Raw genomic sequence first — 22,509 nt, 5'->3', positions numbered from 1 at the left:
CCCAGAATCAAGGGATGAGGGGGTGGGGCACAGATACTGGCTTTGTAGGCCCCATAGGCCAGTATGCAGTGGGGAATAACTTGTCAGTTCTTTTTAAAAGGAAATCTGTCTGAAATTCAATTAACATTAAAAGCTTTAGGCCAAAGTTTTCAAATTTAATGGCCTGTTTTTCAGAGGTCCTGAGCACCTGCAGCTGCTGTTAAAGTCAATGAAAGGTGTAGGTCCTCAGCACCTCAGAAAATCAGGTCATAAGTGCCTAAAGTTAGGAACCTACATAAAAACACCTGATTTCCACAGACATTGAACACCCACAGCCCCCATTAAGGTTGCAGCTACGTGCCTAAATAAGGACTCAAGTTTCAAAACAGAGACACCAAATTTGAAAACGTTGGCCTTAGCCTTTTGTAGATAAGCAGAGTCAAGCTGTTAGAGCAGATGACAGGAAAACGGGAGAGCTGGGTTCTAGTACCAGGTGTGCTACTAACTTTCTGGGGAAGCTTGAACAAGTCACTGAATCACCCTGTACCAAACTTTCTCCATTAGTAGAATGGGAATAGCAATACCAATATCGCAAGGGTAGTGATTTGTTAATTACATTCATGTTTGTGCTTTGAAGCCTTTAGATAGAGAGTGCTATGGAAATTTAAAATGTTATTATTGTTTGTGATTCTTATTTTTTCCTCTGCATGCCTCAGAGCACAAACTCAACTGTAGAGCTGCTTTTAACAGGGGGCTGGATTTGGGATCTTTTAGGATTTTTTTTTCCTTCTGGACTGTGTCCCTTCTCAAATGGTCCCAGTCTCTTCTGATGCTTAGAACTTCTGCCCTGAGAAGACAGAACAATCTTTTATTTTCATTGCAAACGTCTCTCCAAAAAGTCAAACAGGCTTTTACTTTGGACTCAAGAGAGATACAATGGAAGTACTCACACTTCAGTTACTTAAGAAAATGTCTTCAAAGTATTTCTCCTCCAACTCCTTTGCTTCAGTGTCAGAGAAAGTTTAAATACCAAAAATAAAATAAAAACTCCAAACCCACCAAACTTTGAATTCCCTTCCATGCCTCTTTCCCTATGAGGATTAAGGGGTTTTAAGGCCATATTAATCTTCATACCATAATACTTTTCTAAAGAAGAAATTTCCAAATTTGGAGCATATGAGCCCAACCGTCTTTGATTGGCCTATTCAAACATAAACCCTCCCAGTAGGTAGTTCATTAGTTCATGAATATTTATAGCACACAATAAAATCCACCAAGCCTGATGTGTCACAGGTGCACAGTGACCATTTTGCTTTCACTAAGCAGTGCTTGAGAAAGATTAAAACAAGCGGGCTGAGTCTTACTTGTCTTATTACATCCATATTTGTACATATGTATACAGTGGTCACTATTAGAAAAGTTTCTGGTTTTTCCTTTGGTAATTCAAAATGTTACCTTAGTATTTACAATATTTCCTACACGTTTCCTGCAGGGAATATTGCAGATATTGGAGTATTATTAGTCACATTCTAAAGCAGTTGAAAAATGGTGATGGGCAAACATTCGGTGTCTACAGATATTCAGACAGTCATGATTATTTTGGGATAGAATTGCAAAATTATTGGACAAGGAGAATGTAATAGGTCAGAGTTTTAGTAAAGCGTCTCATGCTAAATCTCAGAAAATCTTACCTAATAATTAATATAAATTGGCCACAGTAGGAAAACGTCAAATGGACTGATACTAACTACAATTTCTAAAATAGATGTCTAAATTACACCCACTACTCCTTGGGCAATTCTACACCAAAAATTAAAAATTCTGCGCAAAAAAAAATTCTGTGCACAATATTTTAAAATTCAGTGTATTTTATTTCTTAATAAATAAATGTGGAGGTTCCAGCACGGTAGTGGGGAGCGAAGGCCATCACCCTGCAGATCCCATCCCCACTGGGACACCAACTCGGCGATGAGGCTGCATCCAACCCGCGCTAGACTTATCAAGATAGCAAGTGAAAGGAACAGAGTGTAACATGCACGCCCAGCCCTTGCCCCTGATCTAGGTGTGGGCAGTTTCAGCCCGGCATGGTCCAAGTGTGGAGGGTCTTGGTGTCGGGTGAGAGGGTTCTGCCCAATCTGGATGTGGGCGGCTTGGAGGGGGGTCGGGTTGCAGGGGCGGGTGTCTGGATGCACAGGGGCTTGATGGAGGGTTCCGGGTGCAGGGGGACTGGAACTCTGCAGGGGGGCCAGGTGAAGGTGGTTGGAGCTCAGCAGTGGGGGGGGGTCTGGGTGTGATGGGATGGAGCTCGGCGGGAGGGTCTGACAATGGGGGGTTCGTGGAGGGGTCTGGGTGCTGTGGGAGTGGGGCTTTGGTGGGGTGGGGCTCCAGGTGCAACCGGTTGGGGCTCAGTGGCGTGGAGGTCCAGATGCAGGGGAGAGGGGCTTGGCAGGAGTCTGGATGCAGGGGGCTGGAGCTGGGTGGCGGGGGCTGGCTGCAGGGGCTGCGGTTTGGCTGGGGGCATCTGAGGGGCTCAGCAGGTGGGGGGTCCAGGTGCTGGGGGGGGTGAGGTTTGCGGGGGGCAGGTGCGGGGGGCTCATTGGGGTGGTCCGGGTAGGGGGTGTCATTGGGGTGGGGGTTCAAGTGTGGGGGGCTCAGCAGGGGATAGTTTGGGTGCAGGGGGGAGTGGCTCAGTGGGGATCCAGGTGCAGGGGCTGAGGCTCAATTGGGGGGATGGAAGGTGCAGGGGGGTTCTGGGTGAGGCTTGGCGGGGGGTCTGGATGCATGGTGGTTGGGCGGATGGAGGACAGTGAGTCCTCCCTCTGCGGCTGAGGAGTGGCGTGAGTAGGAAGCGGGGTGGGGAGGTGGAGCTTCCTGCAGCCAAGGGAGATTTCTGGGGGTGGGTCTGACCTGACCCCAGTTACTCCTTGCAGCGGAAGAGGAGCTGAGCGCAGGGTAGGAGCCACCATCCGGGTCGTGTCTTCCCCCACTCACCCACCCCGCTCCTCTCTGCCAGCTCTTCTGGGCGCTTGAAATGATGCACCCACGCAGCTGGGGGTGGGGAGGTGTGCATGACTACTCTTGCAGCTTCCCTTTGCTTCACCATCAGAAGTCATTTTTCTGCAGCGAAGCAAAGAAATCTGCGGGGGACATGAATTCTGTGCGAGCACAGTGCATAGAATTCCCCCAGGAGTAACCCACAAAATACCCATACAGAAAATATGTATGTGATTTTACAAAATGGATAAAGTATAGGCACAAATAAATATATGCATGTACAACTTCCTGTGTTATATAAACACATATATATTTTCTGCACACGATTTTCTCTTTGTCCCACATATGTCTGTTTTGCTTGTAAAACTTAGGCATCGGTTTTTGAAAATATATCCCTAAATCGATGGAGACAAACAATTAGCTCATAGTCTGCATCTATCCCACTTGATGTACTTATATGTTCCAGATTACATGATCAGATTCTGCAGAATCTAAGTTTTCATGTTAGATGAAGTTTCTGGACCATGTGATTTCAAAGGCAGTCTTCCTAACATTAACTGAATGTAAATCAATCCAGCATTGTCTTCTTTAATCTGCAAATGGAGTCTGAAACAATGGCTATGAGAGTTGGAAGCTCCACTATTTCTACAACCACTTAGTGGGTTTTAACTCTGAAACCTAATGATGGTGCATTATATGTCAACATTAATGTCTTCATTGCTAATCATTTTAGCATATGGGATGGGGAAGGTGATGAGAGTGAAGCCCATGGAGGAAAACTGTAAACTGCTGCAGGAAGAAAAATGCAGAGAGACAAGAGAAGAAGAGGCAGAGGGGGGGAGAGAAACAGAAACATGGGGAAGAGAGAGAAACAAAAGACAGAAATAGTAGTGGTCATGAAGTTGAGTATATTTTTCTTCTGAGGGATATTGATGGTAACAATAAGGCATGAATCAGACAATAAATAATGAGAATAATAACTGAAATTTAGTTATTACATAACGGTCAGGTTGTACCATCATAGTTCTTGTGAAATCCTCCTACTGACACCAGAGGGAGATCTGCTGTGGATTGAGAGGGCTAAATAGTACATTATATCCTGACCCACAGATAATAATTAAAAACAGAATTCAGTTTTGTCCCCAAAATCAGTTTTATCATCTGTGTCCTAAATGTTTCACTGTACACACCAAAATTAGTCAGATTGGTTGGTTAACACTCTCAGAGTAAGCGGAAGAAAATGATAGAAATAAGGGCTCTATTTGCATTTGAATAGTTTCCCTGGTAGCTCAGTTCAGTTCTCTTAATTGTCCATTCATTCATTTCTTGCTAATGTAGTTGATATCGGTGACTGATTTTCTATGCTAAACAGGAAGCGCCACTTCTTCATTCTAGGACTCGTTCCTTCCTACGACTGCCCTGCTGTTGGCTACCAATAGCTGCCATTATATTATCTTTCATCTGGCCCAGAGCTGACAACAGATGGCCATCAGTGTGAATGTATAAAGCATCCAGCAATGGTGTACCGAAGAGCTTCCTGGCCAGTTCTGCAAACCTCCCTCCCTTCCTCCCTCCACATCTTGAATAAGCTCATCATTCCTGGCTCCACTCTCCACTGGCTCTGCAATTTTCCACACAGTGAAGGCAGAAGGCTGCCACTGAGCCATTGGAACTCTCCCCTTCCAGATCTGCGTCTGACTCCCATTTCTGTGCATAGCACAGGCAAAGTACTGGCACTGCCCAGCTGGTTCTGACCCTATAGGCTGCAGCACCCTGGGATGTGTTGCTGCTATTACATCACTGGGCGTGCCACCATTTGGGATCTGGCTCTTGAGCCCCTTTGATTTCTGCACAGCAAAACTTGCTTCCCACATAGCAAAGACAGAAGAAGATTTAATTCTGCTCATTCAGCCACTATGTGGGATCTCTAGTCTGAAACCTGAAGCAGAGGCAGAGCTTAGCCACTGTAGCATTGGATCTCCTCAAGCCATTATTCTGGTGGGGTTCTCCCCTCCCCACTCCCAATGCTTGGAGGACTCCTAGCCCCACCAAGATTAAGCATGTTAAATGTGAAGAAAGCAAAAAATGTGAATATTGATTGCAGACCTAAAAGGGAGAAAAGTGTTAATTTCACTGACATGCTGATGCATTGACAGGTCTGATCATTTGGAAAGCAGCTTCAAATGGGTGGCTGCCCTGCATTTGGAGAAAGATCTATTGTTTGCTCTTGACGGAGTTTGCTAAAGCAAGGTACCTCTAGAGCTGTAGTTTAAGAGAAATTCACATTTGCAGCCTTTATTGTGATATTTGCAGCAAGTCTACAGCTACTAACAATCTCTGCCCTGAAGCTATGAAGGAGTAAGGCTCCATTGTTGGAGAGAGAGACGCGTTCTGTGTAAAAGCCTGAGATGTGGTAGGCAAGATGAATAGTGCTCAAAAGCAGTGCTTGCGGTGCTGTCATTTAGAGCAGGAACACTGAGCCTTTAAACGAAAGTGAAAGACAGGGTAAATGAATCCTTTAAAAATGGTAAAATCTTAAACTGCCTAAAATAACAAGTATTTCCATTGATAAGTTCACTGAGCGGGAGGAAAGTTGGGAGGGGATGGTTTCCCCTTGCAAGGAGCGGAGCGGTACAGATAGTTTGTTAAAAAACAACAGCACTACAACTCCTAAGGTGTGGCTAGTGATTCATCAAGGGACATGTCCAGGAAAGTACAGTAAACAGAGCTCTTGGCTCAAACAAGTTCCTTCCTTTTCAAAACATCAGCATCTTTACATTGCTTCATTCCAAGCATTAGTCAAAAAAGATTTGAATGCAGATGGCAACACAACTGGAGCTGTTCATAACAAAACCCTAACCCGGGAGGAACAGGTTTCAGGTTTACTTCTAAACCTGTTATCTGGGTCGAGTTAAGAATGCTTTGAGCAAAGTGGGGCTGACCTAAGATTTTGGGTGGAAAGCATGTGAAATATGGTGGATTTGACACAAAACCGGGCAGAAATCTGAGGCCTGGTCTACACTAGGACTTTAATTCGGATTTAGCTGCCTTAATCCGAATTAACCCTTCACCCGTCCACACTACAGAGCCAGTTAATTCGAATTAAAGGGCCCTTTAAATCGATTTCTGTACTCCACCTCGACGAACGGAGTAGAGCCTAAATCGATTTTGTTAATTCGAATTAGGGTTAGTGTGGACGCACACCACCGAATTACTGTGTTTAAGTTAATGGGGTAGTGTGGCCGCACACCACCGAATTAATGTGGTTTAAAACCGAATTAAGGTGCTTAGTGTGGCCGCGCACAATCGAATTTATACAACCTGTTTCCCAAATTCGAATTATCTAAATTCGGATTAATCCTGTAGTGTAGACATACCCTGAGATTATTTTGGTGGTGTTTGCTTTGCATTGGAAGCTCTGGGTGAGCACCCCTACCCCATCCAGTAGACTGAAAACAAAAAGTGGTTCATTCCCTGTGGACCAAAACTGCTGAGTTGTGCATATCTGTACATACAGCTGTAGGTGTTTCTGCATTGTTAGAACCTAATGTTGTAGCAGAATTACCTCACTAAACCCAAACTAGACTAAACATGAGCTGGGTGTATATCTGTCTGTCTGTGTCTGACTAGATGATGGATACTTACTAGTTTTCTCTGTATCTGTAGATATATGGCATATAATATTTGGAAACTGTGATACCATTAAATATTAGCAGTGCATTTTGCTTTGCTTTGAGTTTGTAAAGGTGAAAGGTGATTGTGCAGGAAAATGGAACAGTATATTTGCTGTGAGACAGGCACTAAGAACTCACTCCCATGCTCAGTTATAATTCATGACTGCACTGGTGGGAAGCCCTTATCCCTCTGTGGAGTTAATGCATCTCTACTGTAGCCTGCTGAGAGCACCCTGCATCTCCTCCCACCATCTGTGCATTCAGTTGTGTGCTTTCTCTCTCGCTTTACTGTGACATCTCTTGGTGTTAAAACTGTCAGACTACTACTGCCTGGTAAAGGTGGCTTTATGATGTGTATTAATGTTGAATTGTCGTTTAAATGGCAAAGAGCTGGAAGGGATATATTACAGTTTCATTTAAACTCTAATTTAGAAAATGCTGATTAGCAAATTAATAAAAACATGTGTCTGTTGCTTTAAACTCCTCGACCTGTCTTAAATTTGCTGCCCATTATACTAATATGGATAATCTGCATGAAAAAGTGTAGGGACAGGGTAGAGGGTTTACTGGCAAAGTTATATTTGTTCCCCATCTGTGACTATTCCGCTGGTTGTTGGTACAGTGATTGTGATTTGAGGTGCCAGCAACATTGTACACTGAATCGTATTTACCCACCCATCGCCTGGTTGGTGCAGACAACTATTTTATTTTCGCCATGTTGACTTCCTTTCTGAACTGAAGCAGCTTGGAGGCTGCAAGTTAATTGCTTCTATGCTACCTGAGATTTGGGATTCACAATTGCAGAGATCATAAGCTAACACAATTTTACTTAAATATTGAGATTTTTATGGTGGAAGACACTGTCTAAAGAGAACTGAGTTGACACTACCCTACAGTTTAGGAAGAACTGAACTGGACCACAGAGCTTCGAGATGATGCTTTATTAACCTGGCCCCTTGCTGTTAGGGTGGGTTTTAGGCAGTGTGTTATGCCTAAAAGTACCTTGAAACTGCATATGGTTCATTGCAGCAGCAAGATTAATTTGTGGAGTTTCACGATATTTGATCTTAACATAGTCTGTTGTTTGTACTTTTTTAAAACGTATAAATCAAATCCAGGCCTGAAATACCAGTGTATGAATTTAACAGATGTGGTGCCATAAGGGACCCACTGTGTTATAAACTGCAGAAATGGCCTTTTTATATTTCAGACTCTTAGCTTATTCCCGGGAGGTTTTGGAACCACAGAAGTGAGGTGAAAGGTCATGCTTTCAGACAGTAGCACCCACCCACCACTTGACGTTTGGTGTAATTGTCAGGAAATCCACAGCTAATAGTTTTGTTATGCAGTCATAGCGTTCTGCACAGTAAAAGTAGGGCAAGAATGACTTCAGTAGCTCAGTGTCCAGGTTTCCTTAGGTGAAAGATCACTTTGAGATGACACAGCTGAGTAGTCAGGCTGAAATCCTACTTGGTATTTTATTAATTTTGCACCAAGATAAATCCTGAATTCTGACAAACTCCATGACAGGTGAAATTCCTTCTTGCAGAATCTGCTCAGCAAGAGGCTGCTCATTTCGTTCTGTTCTGAGGCAGGCAACAGGAGGGCAGCTTTATAATCAGCCCTCAAAGGACCCCCAGCCGCCCCAGAGTCTTGGGCTGATTGAATAACTCCTGGGCCTCTTCCCCTAGGCCTCCATCAGCAGGGGTCCTGTGGAAAGCAATCTCCCGCAGACTGGCACTGAAGTGAGCTTTAAACTACTATTTTCTGCTCTCCAGAGGAGCCTGGAGTACTAAAAGATAGATGGACTGCAGATATTTTATGAGAAACTGTCAGAAGAAGAGCAGAGTAAATGTTTTTTTTTCCTTCTTCTTTGAGTCACACACTAGATCACTGTAGAATTTCTCCCAGTATCTTTTACATTTAAATAAGAAATTAATTGGTTGCTAACCTTAAATTTCCTTCCTCCCTCTTCTTTTTCTTTTTCTTCTTCTCCTCTCTGACTTTTTTTTTTTTTTTTTTTAATATTCACTCAGAGGCCCTTTGCTTAACCACAGTTGCAGAAAATCAGTACCATTTGCACTGAAATATTTATAATGACAGAATGAAAAATTGGATTCATTTTCTGGCCTGTAGCCGAACAGTCTGCAACTTTGTGCAGCATTGTTTAGCATCTCTCATTCCCTCCTTTTCATTGGGGTCGTTTTCAGACACACATGCACACACTGCCCATGCTGCAGAGGAATGCTTAGCAAAACACAGAGCCATTTTTAGTCTCAACAATGAGAACACAACTTGCTTGTAACCTTTCAACTCTTGATGGAGGGATTCCGGGAGAAGGGGGCATGCCGAACGTCTGTCTTATAGGAGAGATTATACGGGATGACATGCAGTAATCAATGTTGTACGAGGAAACACACTGATTGAATTCAACAGAATGTTTCAGTATATTCCATGAGAGGCAGTGTGGACTTAGCACCAGAACGGATGCCAAGAGGCCTCTACTAATCCCTGCTCTGCCACTAATTCCTGTGGCCTTGGAAAACTCACTTGACCTCTCTCAGGGCCAAATTTTCAAAAGCTCCCTTTATGTGCAAGCGTGCCCTGACATTGGGGATTGTGCATATGCAAATATGCTTTTGAAAATTTGACCCCATGTCTATTTCTACATCTACATGGCGGTGATTATATATTGTTACCTACATTGCCTGTGAAGATGAATTAGTTAATGTTTGCAAACTACTTTGAAAATTAAGATCCAGATCCTCAACCCCCAGCTTGGACTCTGGTAGCACAAAAGTGCTATAAAGCTGCATTAGCCAGACAACTAAGGATTCCCTCAGTGTGCAGGATTGCCTGGGTGGCGTAGAGCCAGAGTACTTGATTGGTTCTATGTCACCCCCTCTCTGTATAGGTTTTGGACTCTCCTATAGAATTGATAGAAAATTATATCCCTGCTGTAGAATTCTGTAGGATGGTTCAAAAAGCTAATAAAGTATTCTCTGGTAAGTTCTTTAGATTTTTAGACAACCAATTTAAACTAGTGTAAACCCATGTGGCCAAAACTTTCAAACACTGGTGCCTAAAGCTGGGTACCTAAAATCACATTGGATCACCTAAGGAAGTGGTCTGGTTTGGGATTGGATCCTGCAAGATTCAGGTACTCAGCACCTTCAGCTCGTGTTGATTTAACGGGGAATTGCGGGTGGTCTGTTTCTTTGAAAATCAGTCCAGATTTTATGGAACCCAAGTGTGAAAATGTTGACCTTTTAGTTTGATCTATATTAAATTAATAAGTGCTGCCCAAGTACAAGTCTCCCTACCCCACTCCAGGTCACCCTTCCAGGCCCAGATTTTTCTTTCTTGAATTAAAACTTGAGAATTTTGAGTAGCTTTAACTGTTCTTTTAGGAGCATAATCCTAACTGATTTATACAGCTATGTTGATAAAAAGGAGCATTTACTATTAGGATCAATATAGATCAATTTGTACTGTACAGCAGACTGTAATTTGTGAGTGACACATACTTTTATCAACAGCTGAAAGTTTCTTACAGACTTGCAGATTTGTCTTTTTATTGTGTTCCCAAAGATAGTTTGGAGAAACATGCTGACATGTCAGTATGAAGTAATGTGTGCTCTGACACAAACGGCATTGTAATTTAGGAGGAATTTTGCCTGAAGTTGTTTTACTGTAGCATTGCTTTGATTCGAAAAAGAAGTTTCTACAAAGTGGTGTATTTTAGGACATGACAAAACGTTCTCCAATATTATGCATATATTCAAGAGACTTTCTATTTAACCCTTACTATTGCTTTCTGCTTTTCTGTTTTTCTTTTTGTATGTGTGTGTGTGAAGGGTGTAATTTTTAATTGTTTTTAGCAACTAATGTGAGACAAAAATAATAGAAACCAAAAAAAATGTGAACTTTAACATTAATAACATATATTTTTAAAGCTGTCATTTACATTATAGATCTTCTTGCCAACTTAACAGCATTTTAAAAGAAAGCTGTAGGCCAAACTAAGAGCTCTTCTGATGCCAATCAGATATATTTCTATAGTTGACATAGCCACCAAGCTAAGATATAGATGCTTAAAATGTTTCAAATGCTGAACAGAACTGCAGTGACAATAGGATCCGGTCCACAGTAAAGTGATAGTACAGATCTTGTTGATGATATTGTGCAGACGTGTTATTGAACTGTAAGGACAGTAAGAGTAGCCCCCAAACACGTTTCATCTCAGCATAGGAGATAGTAACTTTCCGGGAAAGCTGCTTTCTCCCTTGGCCCAAATCTTTGTGTTGACTCTGTTTTTCTGTGTGGAGCGCCAGTCAGTTTAGTGAAGTTATTAGTTTATAAATTTTGTCAAGGTAAAGTAAATGTAAGAGCTTTAAATTAGAATAAGTGCCACTTCTGTATGGCAGGTTCCTTTGAGGATTGATTAGAAAGCAGACCTCCTGTTGCCTGCCCCTTTATGCATAGCAGTATTGCTGTGTGTACTTGTTTATAGCTTACCTTTGAATTTGTATAAGAGTGCGCTGTGGTATGATGAATCGCCCTCTGATAGACAAGATTCTGCCTTTATTCTGGGATCAAGCTACTACTTCACTTTAAAGAGTTATTTTAATTAGGTAGTTTTATTGTAATGAATTAAAATGAATTTGAAGTAGCAAATTATATAAGAATGCGAGGGTTATAGATTAGTCTCTCCATAGTTACAGCACATCTTTTTTCTAAAGGAATTAAAGTTCTGCATTTCAGATAGCTTGGCACTACATATGGGTGGCTGCTGAGTGTAACTGGTGTCTACAGTTATTTTCCCTCCTAAATGTGACTCTTTTCACTTTGATCAGAGGATTGCCTTACCAAAAAATAACAACAAGCAATAAGGGACAAAATTGGCATCTGCAAAGTACTAATTGTGAAGAAGTACTGTACTGTAGCATCATAAACCAAACCATGAGGTGGGGGGAGCATTTCCCTGTATGAAGTCATAGTATGAAGAAGCTGGGGGAACCTCTACCTGTAGGCTCAGGAACCTTCTGTCATTACCACCAAACCTACACGTGTTCCTACGTTAAGTGGCTTCTTGAGGGAAAGGTACCAGGAGACAAACAAGTGAGCAGACGTGTTAGTTGTGTTGACATTGGGAGGCAGTTCCCCAGACCTTTTCACTCTCTCCCACACATATGTTAAGATTAAGGCACTATTGACTATGAGCCACCTTTTGTCTGTGCCCCTGATTTTGTGCCCACAAATTACGCATTGAAATGTTTGTACATCCTCTTCATTGTGCATGCGTATTGACTTGCGCAATGCTTAAAGATCTGATCTCCATGTGCAGATGTGGAGATGGTGCAGCCTTACAGGAGAAATTAGAGGCCGATTGTTGCCATCTGAAAGTTTGGCCCTCTTTGAATGTCATTTACCTTTACTTGAGTGAAAACTCTGTTTGCACTTTACCTTTTTCTGTTAATCTTTTGGGGATATATAACCTTAGGTGAGCTAAATGTTGGTCTAGGGGGTACTGTATGCTCGAAGATAATATATGCAGAATCTAAGTTCTGAGCTCCTTTTTGTCACCTGATAACCATAAGCACAATACATATAGGTATGGTACAAAGTAGTGTAGTGAACATAGTGATCTGTGGATTTGTTGTATGTATAGATCTGTCTAAATCAGGGGTGGGCAAACTATGGCCCGCGGGCCAGATCTGGCCCACCAGCCGTTTTAAGAGGGCCCTTGAGCTCCCGCTGGGGAGCAAGGTCTGGGGCTTGCCCCACTCTGGCACTCCAACCTGGGCGCAGGGTTGGGGGCCACTCCACACAGCTCGCAGAAGCTGCAGCATGGCCCCCCTCCGGCTCCTACGCGCTCCAATGGCCCCACTCCAATGGCCCACCTCCGGCACTCCAACAGAGAAGGGACATGCTGCTGCTTCTGGGAGCCGCTTGAGGTAAGCACCGCCCGGATCCTGCACTCCTGAGCCTCTCCCCACGCCTCTGCCGCAGCCCTGATCCCCCTCCCTCCCGCCAAACCCCTCGATCCCAGCCGGGAGCATGCTCCTGCATCCCAAACCCCTCATCCCCAGGCCCACCCCAGAGCCCGCATCCCCAGCCAGAGCCTGCACCCCTTCCCGCACCGCAACCCTCTGCCCCAGCCCTGATCCCCCTCCTGCCCACCAAACCTCTCGATCCCAGCCCAGAGCACCTTCCTATATCCCAAACTCCTCATCCCCAACCCCACCACAGAGCCCTCACCCCCACCCCTGCACCCCACTCCCCTGACCCAGCCCAGAGCCCCCCCCCACACCCTGAACTCTTCATTTCTGGCCCCACCCCAGAGCCCGTACCCCCAACCAGAACCCTCACCCCCCACCCCAACCCCAATTTTGTGAGCATTCTATTCCCAGATGTGGCCCTAGGGCCGAAAAGTTTGCCCAACTCTGGTCTAAATAATAAAGGAATACAGGCAAGTTACAGTGTTTTTTTCTCTTTGACATATGAAGAAACTTGTTTCTTGTAATTTTGTTCAGAGGAATTCTTGTACGTGCACTTTTGGAAAAACTGGAAATAATCATTGTTTTAAAGGTTGCCCTTTGCATATAAATCACAGCTGTGTGTGCTTCCCCCACCCCACCCCACCCCACCCCCCATTTCAACTGGGTGAATTTTGAATCCTATGAACAGGAGTTTAAATTCTAGGCCCACCAGTCAGTTTAGGATTTGAAATCAATGCGCTGATCCGGCAGCTAGTGGTCATCCTGCTTTAAATTAGAACAAACAAAATGGAAGTTGGGGAGGGAAAGGGCCACAGGAACACTCTTCTGATGACACATGCAGAAACACACAATGGACGTGCAAAAATAACGTTCATCTGAAGTGTCGGCTTAATCACCGAAAAGACCTATCAGAATTCAACAAGCAAAAGAAAACAAGAGGAGAAGGAAATGAGTAACATTTCCAACAGGACATTTCTGTGCAATTGTCAGTTTAAGCCTCCATTATGTGTCAGTAATTACTACACTGAGCTGTTAAATATTTAGTAGTAGTTTGTTTAATTGGGTTTGACCTATAAAGGAGTCTGTACATACTGTAGCTCTAGTTCCAGGAGTTCAGTTCTGCACTCAGAGCTAGGCAAATAGGAAATTTGCATTCACGTAAGAGGAACACATTATGTTATCAGGCAAGGTGTCTCCCCTCCTCCCTCCCCTCCACTCCACACAGAGATTTATTTGTCTTTAAGATATCTAAAATTAGAGCACGGATAAGGCGCATCGCTCGTGGATATAAAGTAGGAAGGAGGTCATTCTTAAACTTGTTTACAGATGTTCTAGTTTAGAAAGCACCGACATGATAAATTAAACATTACAGGGGAAAAAATTAAAACATAGCAACAACTGGCACAAGACCACATCTGTCTGTAAAACACTGACTTAATCCCTGAATATCTTATTAGGCAGTATTGCCTATCAATGCTACTGTACTGTAGCTGCAGACAAATGTGGAATCATTCAGCTCTGGCTTCTGTTTGCTCCTTTGACTGACGATGTCTGACATAGTGGAGAGAGTCCAGGCCGTCCCCTCCTAGTACCGGGGATGTAGTTTTCCTTTTGGTATAAGTGTCAGCCTACACATGTGCAAAATACATTTTATTCTATTTGATACAGGCCTGATTCTCTTCACCCTAACACCTGTTTCGCTAACTCCATTAGTTTCAATGGAGTTTTTCATTATAGCAGGGTAGTTATGATCATATTCTAAAGAGTTAAGATTTTAATGTTAGCAGTGTATTTCCCAGTGGTCCTTTACTTCCCCATTTTTATTTAAACTATTACTTTTACCTCTTCTTAGTGAAGAATCTTGATTATTGTTATTGCAATTGTGCATACGGTAATCACTTCAGGAAGAGGTCAGTCCATCAGTGATATTTTACTAGGGCTTTCTGAAAGTTACTGAAGAAACAAGGAAGTGTTACATTTTTAAATTTCAAAATGTATCCCTGAGTGGATCCTATCCAGTTAGTGCTTTTTGTGATTCTGTTTTCTCGAGATTTTCAAGTATGAGAGTCAGAATGCACAAGACTTGTATGTAAACATGAATGCATTGAATAGTTACCAGTAGTGCCATTTCCGAATCACTGTAATATAATATAAAAACGGATAAACAGCTCTATTGAACTAAGTTGTTTGGATAATTGTAATTCATCATGAACTTTTCCAAATTGTCCTTGTTAACAATGGTCACTCATGACCAAGGATGACCCTTTCATTGCTCATCATACCTAATTAGGGGGCTACTGCTGCAAGGCGGTGAACACTATTCAGTTCCCTCACCATCAGTGGGATTCGAGGGTGCACAACTCCTCACAGAAGCAGACTCAGTAGTGAAGGTATCTCCGTTGTAGTTCATACCAAGCATATAAACCCCAGTTTTCAGAGTTTAAATTGTGTAGTAGATTCAGTTCAGACTTGGTGTGCAGATCTTCAGCCTGGATGAGCCTTCAGTTTTCTCTTTCTAAAACATGTAAAGACATTTAACACCAAAAGAGAGCAATACTGCTCCTCCTCTATGCATTGCACTGGAGTACTGAATATAGTAGTTACTCCTCACTAGCCTACAACCTGCCTGTAATCTCTTTCTTCTCTGCTGCGAAATCCTTCTGTGCTAGCTTCCTGCTCCTCGCCTTTGACAAGCAATGAAACATCATCTCCTTTCCAGCTGCTGAACTCACTCACACCAGGCTGGACCTCCAACTCCCACGAATGAACCCATTTTCCAAGTGTCGTCATCTGGAAATTAGGTGTCATTCTAAGGGGCTACCATTATGGAAATATTTTTGAATTCAGAGGGTTTAAAAATAATGATTTGGCATTTGGAGGGGGGTAGTTTATTTTTAGATTATCTTTTGATAAGCTTTGGACTACGTGCTCATCTATATTTCAACTATATCAGAGTCAGGAGAATTGTTTACAACATAACCGTCCATTGACCCAGTTACAAAATTGTAGCATAGACAGGATCTAGACGTGTCCCTGGAACAGCGTTAAAACCTTATACCAACCCAGTTCTTAGTGCCATATGAGTTAGTCCTGGTTATGGGGACACAGGTAGGTTCTATCTATCTGTTTTAGTTGCTTTGAAATGGCCTAAATATTTGTCTAAATCCAGCTCCTGAGTAAGCAGATCTTGTTGCTTATGTGATTTGGGGCTGGTTCAGTCTTTTCCTATCCTAGGATGAACATCAGGAAAAATTTCCTAACCATGAGGTCTGTGAAGTATGGAATAGTATCCCAAGGGAAGTGTTGGGAGCTCTAATTAAAATTGGACCAGGCAAAACATTTGAAATTACATTGTAGGCAATAATCCTGCATTGGTAGAGTGGATGGATAAAATGCTCTAATAAGTCTTCTCTGTTTTTAAATTCTATAAATTTCTGTTATTCTCTTTTATTATGTTATTTCACCTTTTCCTTTAATGGTGACACCATGTTGCCTAGAAAGGATTATATGATGTTATTGCGAGCTGTGTAAAATGATGTTAAATGTCAAAAGAAAATGCAACAGTTTCTGTGCAAGTTTGCAGTGATTACATTGAGACAAGGAAAAGAAAAACTACACCTGTGTAAGCCAGGGACATCAATGCAATGTGTCAGATCTGCAAGACAATGGCAAAAGAGTGCAATGGCTTTATATGGTTACTCTTTTGACATTGCATTTTCATATCTATAAAGAATAACTTCATTCATCCAAACCTAACGGAAATGTAGTTGTGTGCAGCATTCAGGTTGTTAGAAACACTTTTTATCCAACTGTTTCAAATACCCCCGAAGACTTTGGCTAAATAAGATTGTACTGTACTCTTTTTGCATCTTAATTATTAGTGTATATTAAATCTAAGTATTTTACAAATATAAATATCTCCTCAATATAGACTCAGATATAATCACGTTGCAGTCTATCAGCAAAGGACTATTCATGGTATTCAGTGCTGCACAATGGAATGGAGCTCTGACAGAGACCCATGTGTGCTGCAATACGTAGGCACCATAGGGTTGAGGATAAGGATAGCAAAAACAGCCTTAGCTGTGAGTTTTCCTGACGTTGGTTTGTTTCTGAAGTTTTTTAATGTTACAACTTTTTTTGATGCTGTGTGTTCGCTGTTTCACCTTTTTTGTAGTGGAGAGCTTTGTGTAATAGGTATTATATCATGACAGCGTAAAGTGATGAAGTATCAGACTGAAGTTCAGGAAACCATGTTGACACTGTGGAACTGAATTCATGATTTGGCATTAACATTCTAATTAAGGTTTTGCTTGGGTTGCCGTTTTAACCTTCCCCTAACTCCTCCGGCCCCTCTGCCCCGACCATTCTGGAAAATCCAACATCCTGTCGTTAGCTCTAGACAGTTTGGAAACTATGGTACAAGGTAAGAAGTTTGGAATAAAAAGCAGGGGAGAGAAGCAGAAAATCTTGATTAGAAAGTATAATTTAATAGAACGCGTATTGAACCAAATGTATTGATTAATGTGGAAGATATAGTACTTATATTGATTCTAACTAGAGATTTAGTACTAAAAGCTGTAAGCCAAAAAGCTGTTGCAAATTGCTACAAAAGTCAGTTTAATGCTGTCCTTGAGAATGCCTTCACAAAGAAATTCTTCTAATGTTTGAGGAGTAGGTAGAATACGGTATATGTCAGTTTGATCCCGGAGGGTTTTATTTTGTACTCTAATAGCTGTTACGAGCCTACATTATATCCAAGGAGTAATTTTCCTTAGGGGTGCCCAGCTCGCTTTGTGTCAATATTCTATCATTTTAAGTCACGTACAGTATATGCTTCTGGGAACAGTGCAGGAGCCAGCCAGACTCATAATGGTCTGCATTCATTAATAAAGGCAGAAGCTTCTGTCCCTCCATTGCCCACTACAGGGATGCCTCCCTGGTCTTTAGGGACCCGTACAGACACATTTAAAGAAAGCTTTATTTTGAGTGGGCAGGAGATGAAATGCAGGACTTGCAGGCATTTCCTAAGTCAGCTATATGCCCGAGCACAGGGGTGACCTTAATGGGTCAGAGAAGAATGCAGGTCAAAAGACTTATTATCCAGCCTGTTGGAAACCAATTGCTTTTGTTAAAAAAAAAACGTAGTGCTTAAAGGTTGATAGTAATGTAGAATTCTTCTTTACAACCCGAAATTGTATTGTAGTGCAAAGGGGTTATAAAGAAATAAAATAAAGATTATCCTTAATGTCTGCAGATAAAGGATATATAGGATAACATGTAGTGTACCATAATTAGTTAATCAGTGATGATTGATTACTGATGTTTGTGTTCTTGAACTAAGGAAAAAATAACATGCTGCTGTGGTACTGTCACCATCTGTTGAAGGAAGACATCCACATTTAATCTTTATATTTCTTTATTTGTACCCTCCTTGCACGGCTTCTCAGGTACAATTGTGTCCTATTTCATCTAGTTAAAAACCATCTCATTTAAATTGAATGCAACTGCAATTCACATTAGAGATTCCAATGAGATAGTGAATCCGTGGATTTTTTTTCTTCACTGAGTTTGATGCGATGGATGGCATTTTTTTGCTAGCTAGTTACGTCTGTTTTCTATTTGAGACATATAGAGAGAGAGATACCAAATAACAGAAAAAATATTACTCTCTACTGTCTTAACAGTTTCTGCAAAACAACCCCATTCTCTCTGCAGAGGAGATTTCTCTACCACTATTGTAGTGAAATCTGGGTATGATTTTAACCTTATAGCACTAAGGACAGGGATTTCCCAAGGCTATCTACTCATGGAAAGCAATGTAGTGTGATGTTTAAAGCAGCTCACTGGGAGTTGGGATTCTGGGTTTGTGTCACTGGGTCGGCTAGGGATATCTTAATCTCTAGAAACCAGGTAAATATGTTTTGAAAGAATTTTATCTGTGAAGTATGTTGAAGCCAAGTTCTTGTAAATGTTTCCTAAATAAAATCAAGGTAGGGAAGTAGAGGTTTGTGAACATCTTTCCTAGTTTGGTTGGTTTTTATTGTGAGTAATAGATGCTGTGGCAAAATGGGCTGCCATTTTGTCTGTGGAAACCTCTCATTTTTGTGCGCAAGCCCAGTTTTTCATCATGAAATCAGAGGACCTTTGAAAATGTTACCCTACTCTATTGGTGAGGATGCGTTGGAAAATATATTTTTCTCTTTCCACTGCTAAGTATGAAATAGAAATTTTTGCTTCACAGAGGGACTGTACTTTGTGCTTAAAGGAAAATACATGTCTTTATTGTGGTGATATGAATATAGGATGTCTTCAGCACTTTAGTTGAATTACTGTACATATATTTAGCCAAAAAAAAATTACAACTGATTGCTCCAAATTTGGGAAAGTTATTTGCTGCAGTAAATTTCTGGAACAGAGATTTTTAAAACTTCTGCTCTTAAATGTTCTGTATCTTCTGTTAAGGGCAGATTCTGCTGGCATAGCCACACAGCAGATCCGAGCACTAATATTCTGCTCTCCCTGTGTGTACAGGACTCCCATGTTCCTGGCAATGGGAGTTCCATATTCTGTTTTCCCCACATGCGGGAACTCACACTGGTATGAAAGTGGGAGTTCTGTGCACATAGGGAGAGCGGAATATCAGCGTTGAGATCTGCTATGTGAATAATACAGAAGAATTTTGCCCTAAACTTTTAAACACAACCCCCCTCAGAAAAAACAACAACAGTTCATAACTGGGATTAATGTTTGCAATTTTCAGTCACTTAGACATGGGGTCTCCAATAGATGGCTTTTTGTAGGATTGAATATGGCTCTCTGTGGGATTACAGAATTTTCCTCCTTTTCTTTTCTCTACCCTCCCATCCTTCACCTGCTTGTCTTGTCAATGTTATGCCTGTGACGTGCTTTCAGTTTTAGTTTATGAAATAGCCTTTCTGCTGTCTATGTATTTCTCCCTAATTCACTGTTGCCTCAGAATAGATTTTGGAAGCATTCATTTCTCTGGAAAACTTGACCAATTGCATGCTGTTTTGACTCTTTAAAATAAATACTTAGATGCTTGATGAAGGCTGAAGCTGCTCCTGCTCTTTGCATTGGGAACAGTGTTTGTTGTGTCCTGTCCTATTCAGCATTTTTCTCACACCACTTGTTTCTGAATTTATGTCTTCATTATCTCTTGAGAATCTCCATTATGTGCCAGGCAGTATAGTCTGGAACACAGAGCGCCAGCGCGAGTGGATCCCATTTCATGGTTTGTTTTGTGTCTCTCACTTTTGTGCCTTTTTATTTTTTAATAAAAAATGTTATTGCAGTCGAAGTACTGAGCACACATGTAAAGCTCCTTTCAATTGTTTCACACACTGCTGCGTGGCTCTTCCAGACCCAAAACTGATTACATATAGCTCAGACAGTCAAAAAGCAGGGGATGACTGACGCACACTCCCATTAGATCAAAAACAAAAAATACCCCCAAAATCTCTCTTCAAGGTAACAATTTGGCTCTGACATTAACCACTCAAAAGCAAAGAAAACCAAAATTTAGGTTGTCACTCCATGTTTAACTTGTCCCATTGTTTCTAGGTACTGCAGGGTTTCTGACCGGTCTGTGGTGTTTTAAGTGCTGCAATAATGGACGCAACAGGATGACAGAAGGGTAGACGGTCAGAGTTAACTCTTCAGTCCCTTGCTTTTGTGGTTTAAAGTCAGAATCTATTACCCTTGACCAACCAACATTTTAGTCCGCAACATATTGTTACTGCTTTATAGCACTTTGAGATGAGTTTGTGGAAGATGCTATATGAAATCAAATGGAATAATAATCTCTTTTTAACCCTCTGGCCTTGGTGGATCTGGAGTCCCTGCTATATCAGCATTTAATCATTTTGCATTCACATCTGGAAAATATGCTTCCAAGTGTCACTGGGTCATTTTTCTTTTCATCTTGAGACAGGCACTACTTAAAAAATTCCTCAGTCTTACCCTGAGAGAGATCCTTTTTTTGCCAAATGTCCCATGAACGTGTGTGTGTGTGTGTGTGTGTAATGATATGATGTATTGTTAGATTAGCATGGAATCACACAATATTCACCTTTGTTTTCCTGTGGCTGTAATTATATTTGTATTCAGGGGTGACTCTTGTGGGTGTGGTTCAATACATGTTCACTTCACGGAAAATGATATCCATCTTTTGGGAATGGGTTCATTTTAAAGTGTCGTAGTCCAGAGGAGTCTGTACATAGATTAAAAATGATAAAACAAGGGCAGGGGACTGCACAGTTTAGGAACTGATAACGGGACACAACTCCCTTCACCTCTAGGTCACTGGTCCGAATAGGGCCCGGGTCAGTAGTGACAAAAATTCATTACTATCTGATGGCTGTTCTGTGGTCTGTGAAATAAGATTGTGGACTTTGTCCAATTCTCTGTGGATATGGTCTACATCACAAAAGAAGAATCAGCATGAAGTGGGAACCTTTTCTTAGTTGTCTGATGAAGCACAGAGACTAAAGTAGCATCTCATCCGGTAGTGGTGATCCCTTTGCATTAGAGCTGGTTTAGTGAAACTTGCATTGCTGCTGCCCTCTTTGCACTCTTTCTGTGGCTAAATAGAGTTTTTTCCAGAGTGACGCTGTCACCTTTTACATGGCAATAAATTCACTTAAGGAAACTAGGGTTGAGTTGTTCTTTGGTGGATAGAGGGATCATTCTGGCTGCCCCACCTGCTTGTCAGTCAGCCAACTGAGCGCTTTGGTGGGCACCTCCCCTCCTACTTTAAAATATGTGCTACTGATTAGGGGGGAAATGTCTGGTTGCATTTTCTAGTAAGGATGCTAAAGTTAGTGTATTTCTAGTGTGTAGGCATTAAGGCCACATAAGAGAAAGAAATGTGCGTCTCATTAAATATAATGGGCTAAATTCATCACTGTGTGACTGGGCACTGGAGCCAGTGAAGTTGTATTCACTTTCAACAGGGCAGAATTTGCTCTAATGTATGTTGAGGTATTCAACTGCTATTCATGTGACTTATAGAAATGATACCAGTGCAAAAAAGCCTCATCTTTTAACAGCAAACTTTCTCCAGGCCATTTAAAAGAGAGATGGCAAACATGTTTCTCTTGTATACAATGTAATATATTCAGCGGGTAGCATTGTTAACGCAGCTTTTTCTTGTAGCAATGCCTAGACTACAACTAAGTCATTTCTTTTATTTTTGTTTCAGAATCATACGATGACCCAACATAGCAGTTAGTGCAATGCCCATCTCTTCAGGAGAATCCTTTGTGGCACAAAAAGGGAACACGTTTTACTCTTTGCACGAAACTTTCATTGTTAATGTATATTATTCAGAAACATTGTATTGTACCATAAAACTTGTATTATCGAAACTGTTGGATGTTCATGTGTTTGAACTTTTGAGCACCGGATAGACTTCCTGTATATAAAGTGTTGCACATGTATTATGTTGTCTGATACTAAAATGGTCTTATAAAGACAAGTGGACTTGGGCCCTATTCAAGAAAGATAAAAATAATAATGTGTGAGGAAAAAGGCTTAAGAAAATGTCATTTTCAAGAAAGAGGGAGAAAAAATAGCTATGTTATACTACAGCTGTTTGGCCTTCCTTTCATTTAAACTTAAGTCTAGAATCTCTCTCTTTTGGTATACAAACAGATGAATCCGAGACTATTTTTTATTGCTGAAGATTCTTGCAAAAAACATGAAAAGACTCTTTCTCACAGAGCAGGAACCCACCATTGAATAAGGCCCGTATATATATTTGTAAGCCTTGCGATATGACAGATAGCATTACCATATATGCAATAGTTGTTATGTAGATTGTCAAAGAAACTTTTTTT

The 22,509-nt window shown here is 41.5% G+C and overlaps 1 protein-coding gene across 7 annotated transcripts in view; it reads left to right on the top strand.

Annotated features, from left to right (window-relative positions):
* The window catches only part of ZNF521 (zinc finger protein 521), a 272,771-nt gene extending 250,377 nt beyond the window's left edge, over positions 1-22,394 (top strand). For all 7 annotated transcript variants that reach the window (XM_024202672.3, XM_024202670.2, XM_024202666.2 and 4 more), the window contains one exon: positions 21,873-22,394. In XM_024202672.3, the coding sequence (XP_024058440.1) occupies positions 21,873-21,902 (30 nt within the window). In that variant the 3' untranslated portion in view covers positions 21,903-22,394. The remainder of the gene's footprint in view (positions 1-21,872) is intronic.
* Positions 22,395-22,509: the final 115 nt, after the last annotated feature.

The sequence above is a fragment of the Terrapene carolina genome, unplaced genomic scaffold (assembly GCF_002925995.2).
Source record: "Terrapene carolina triunguis isolate 2854851 unplaced genomic scaffold, T_m_triunguis-2.0 Scaffold58, whole genome shotgun sequence".
Classification (NCBI taxonomy): Eukaryota; Metazoa; Chordata; order Testudines; family Emydidae; genus Terrapene; species Terrapene triunguis.
This window is presented reverse-complemented; position numbering and strand designations above follow the sequence as displayed.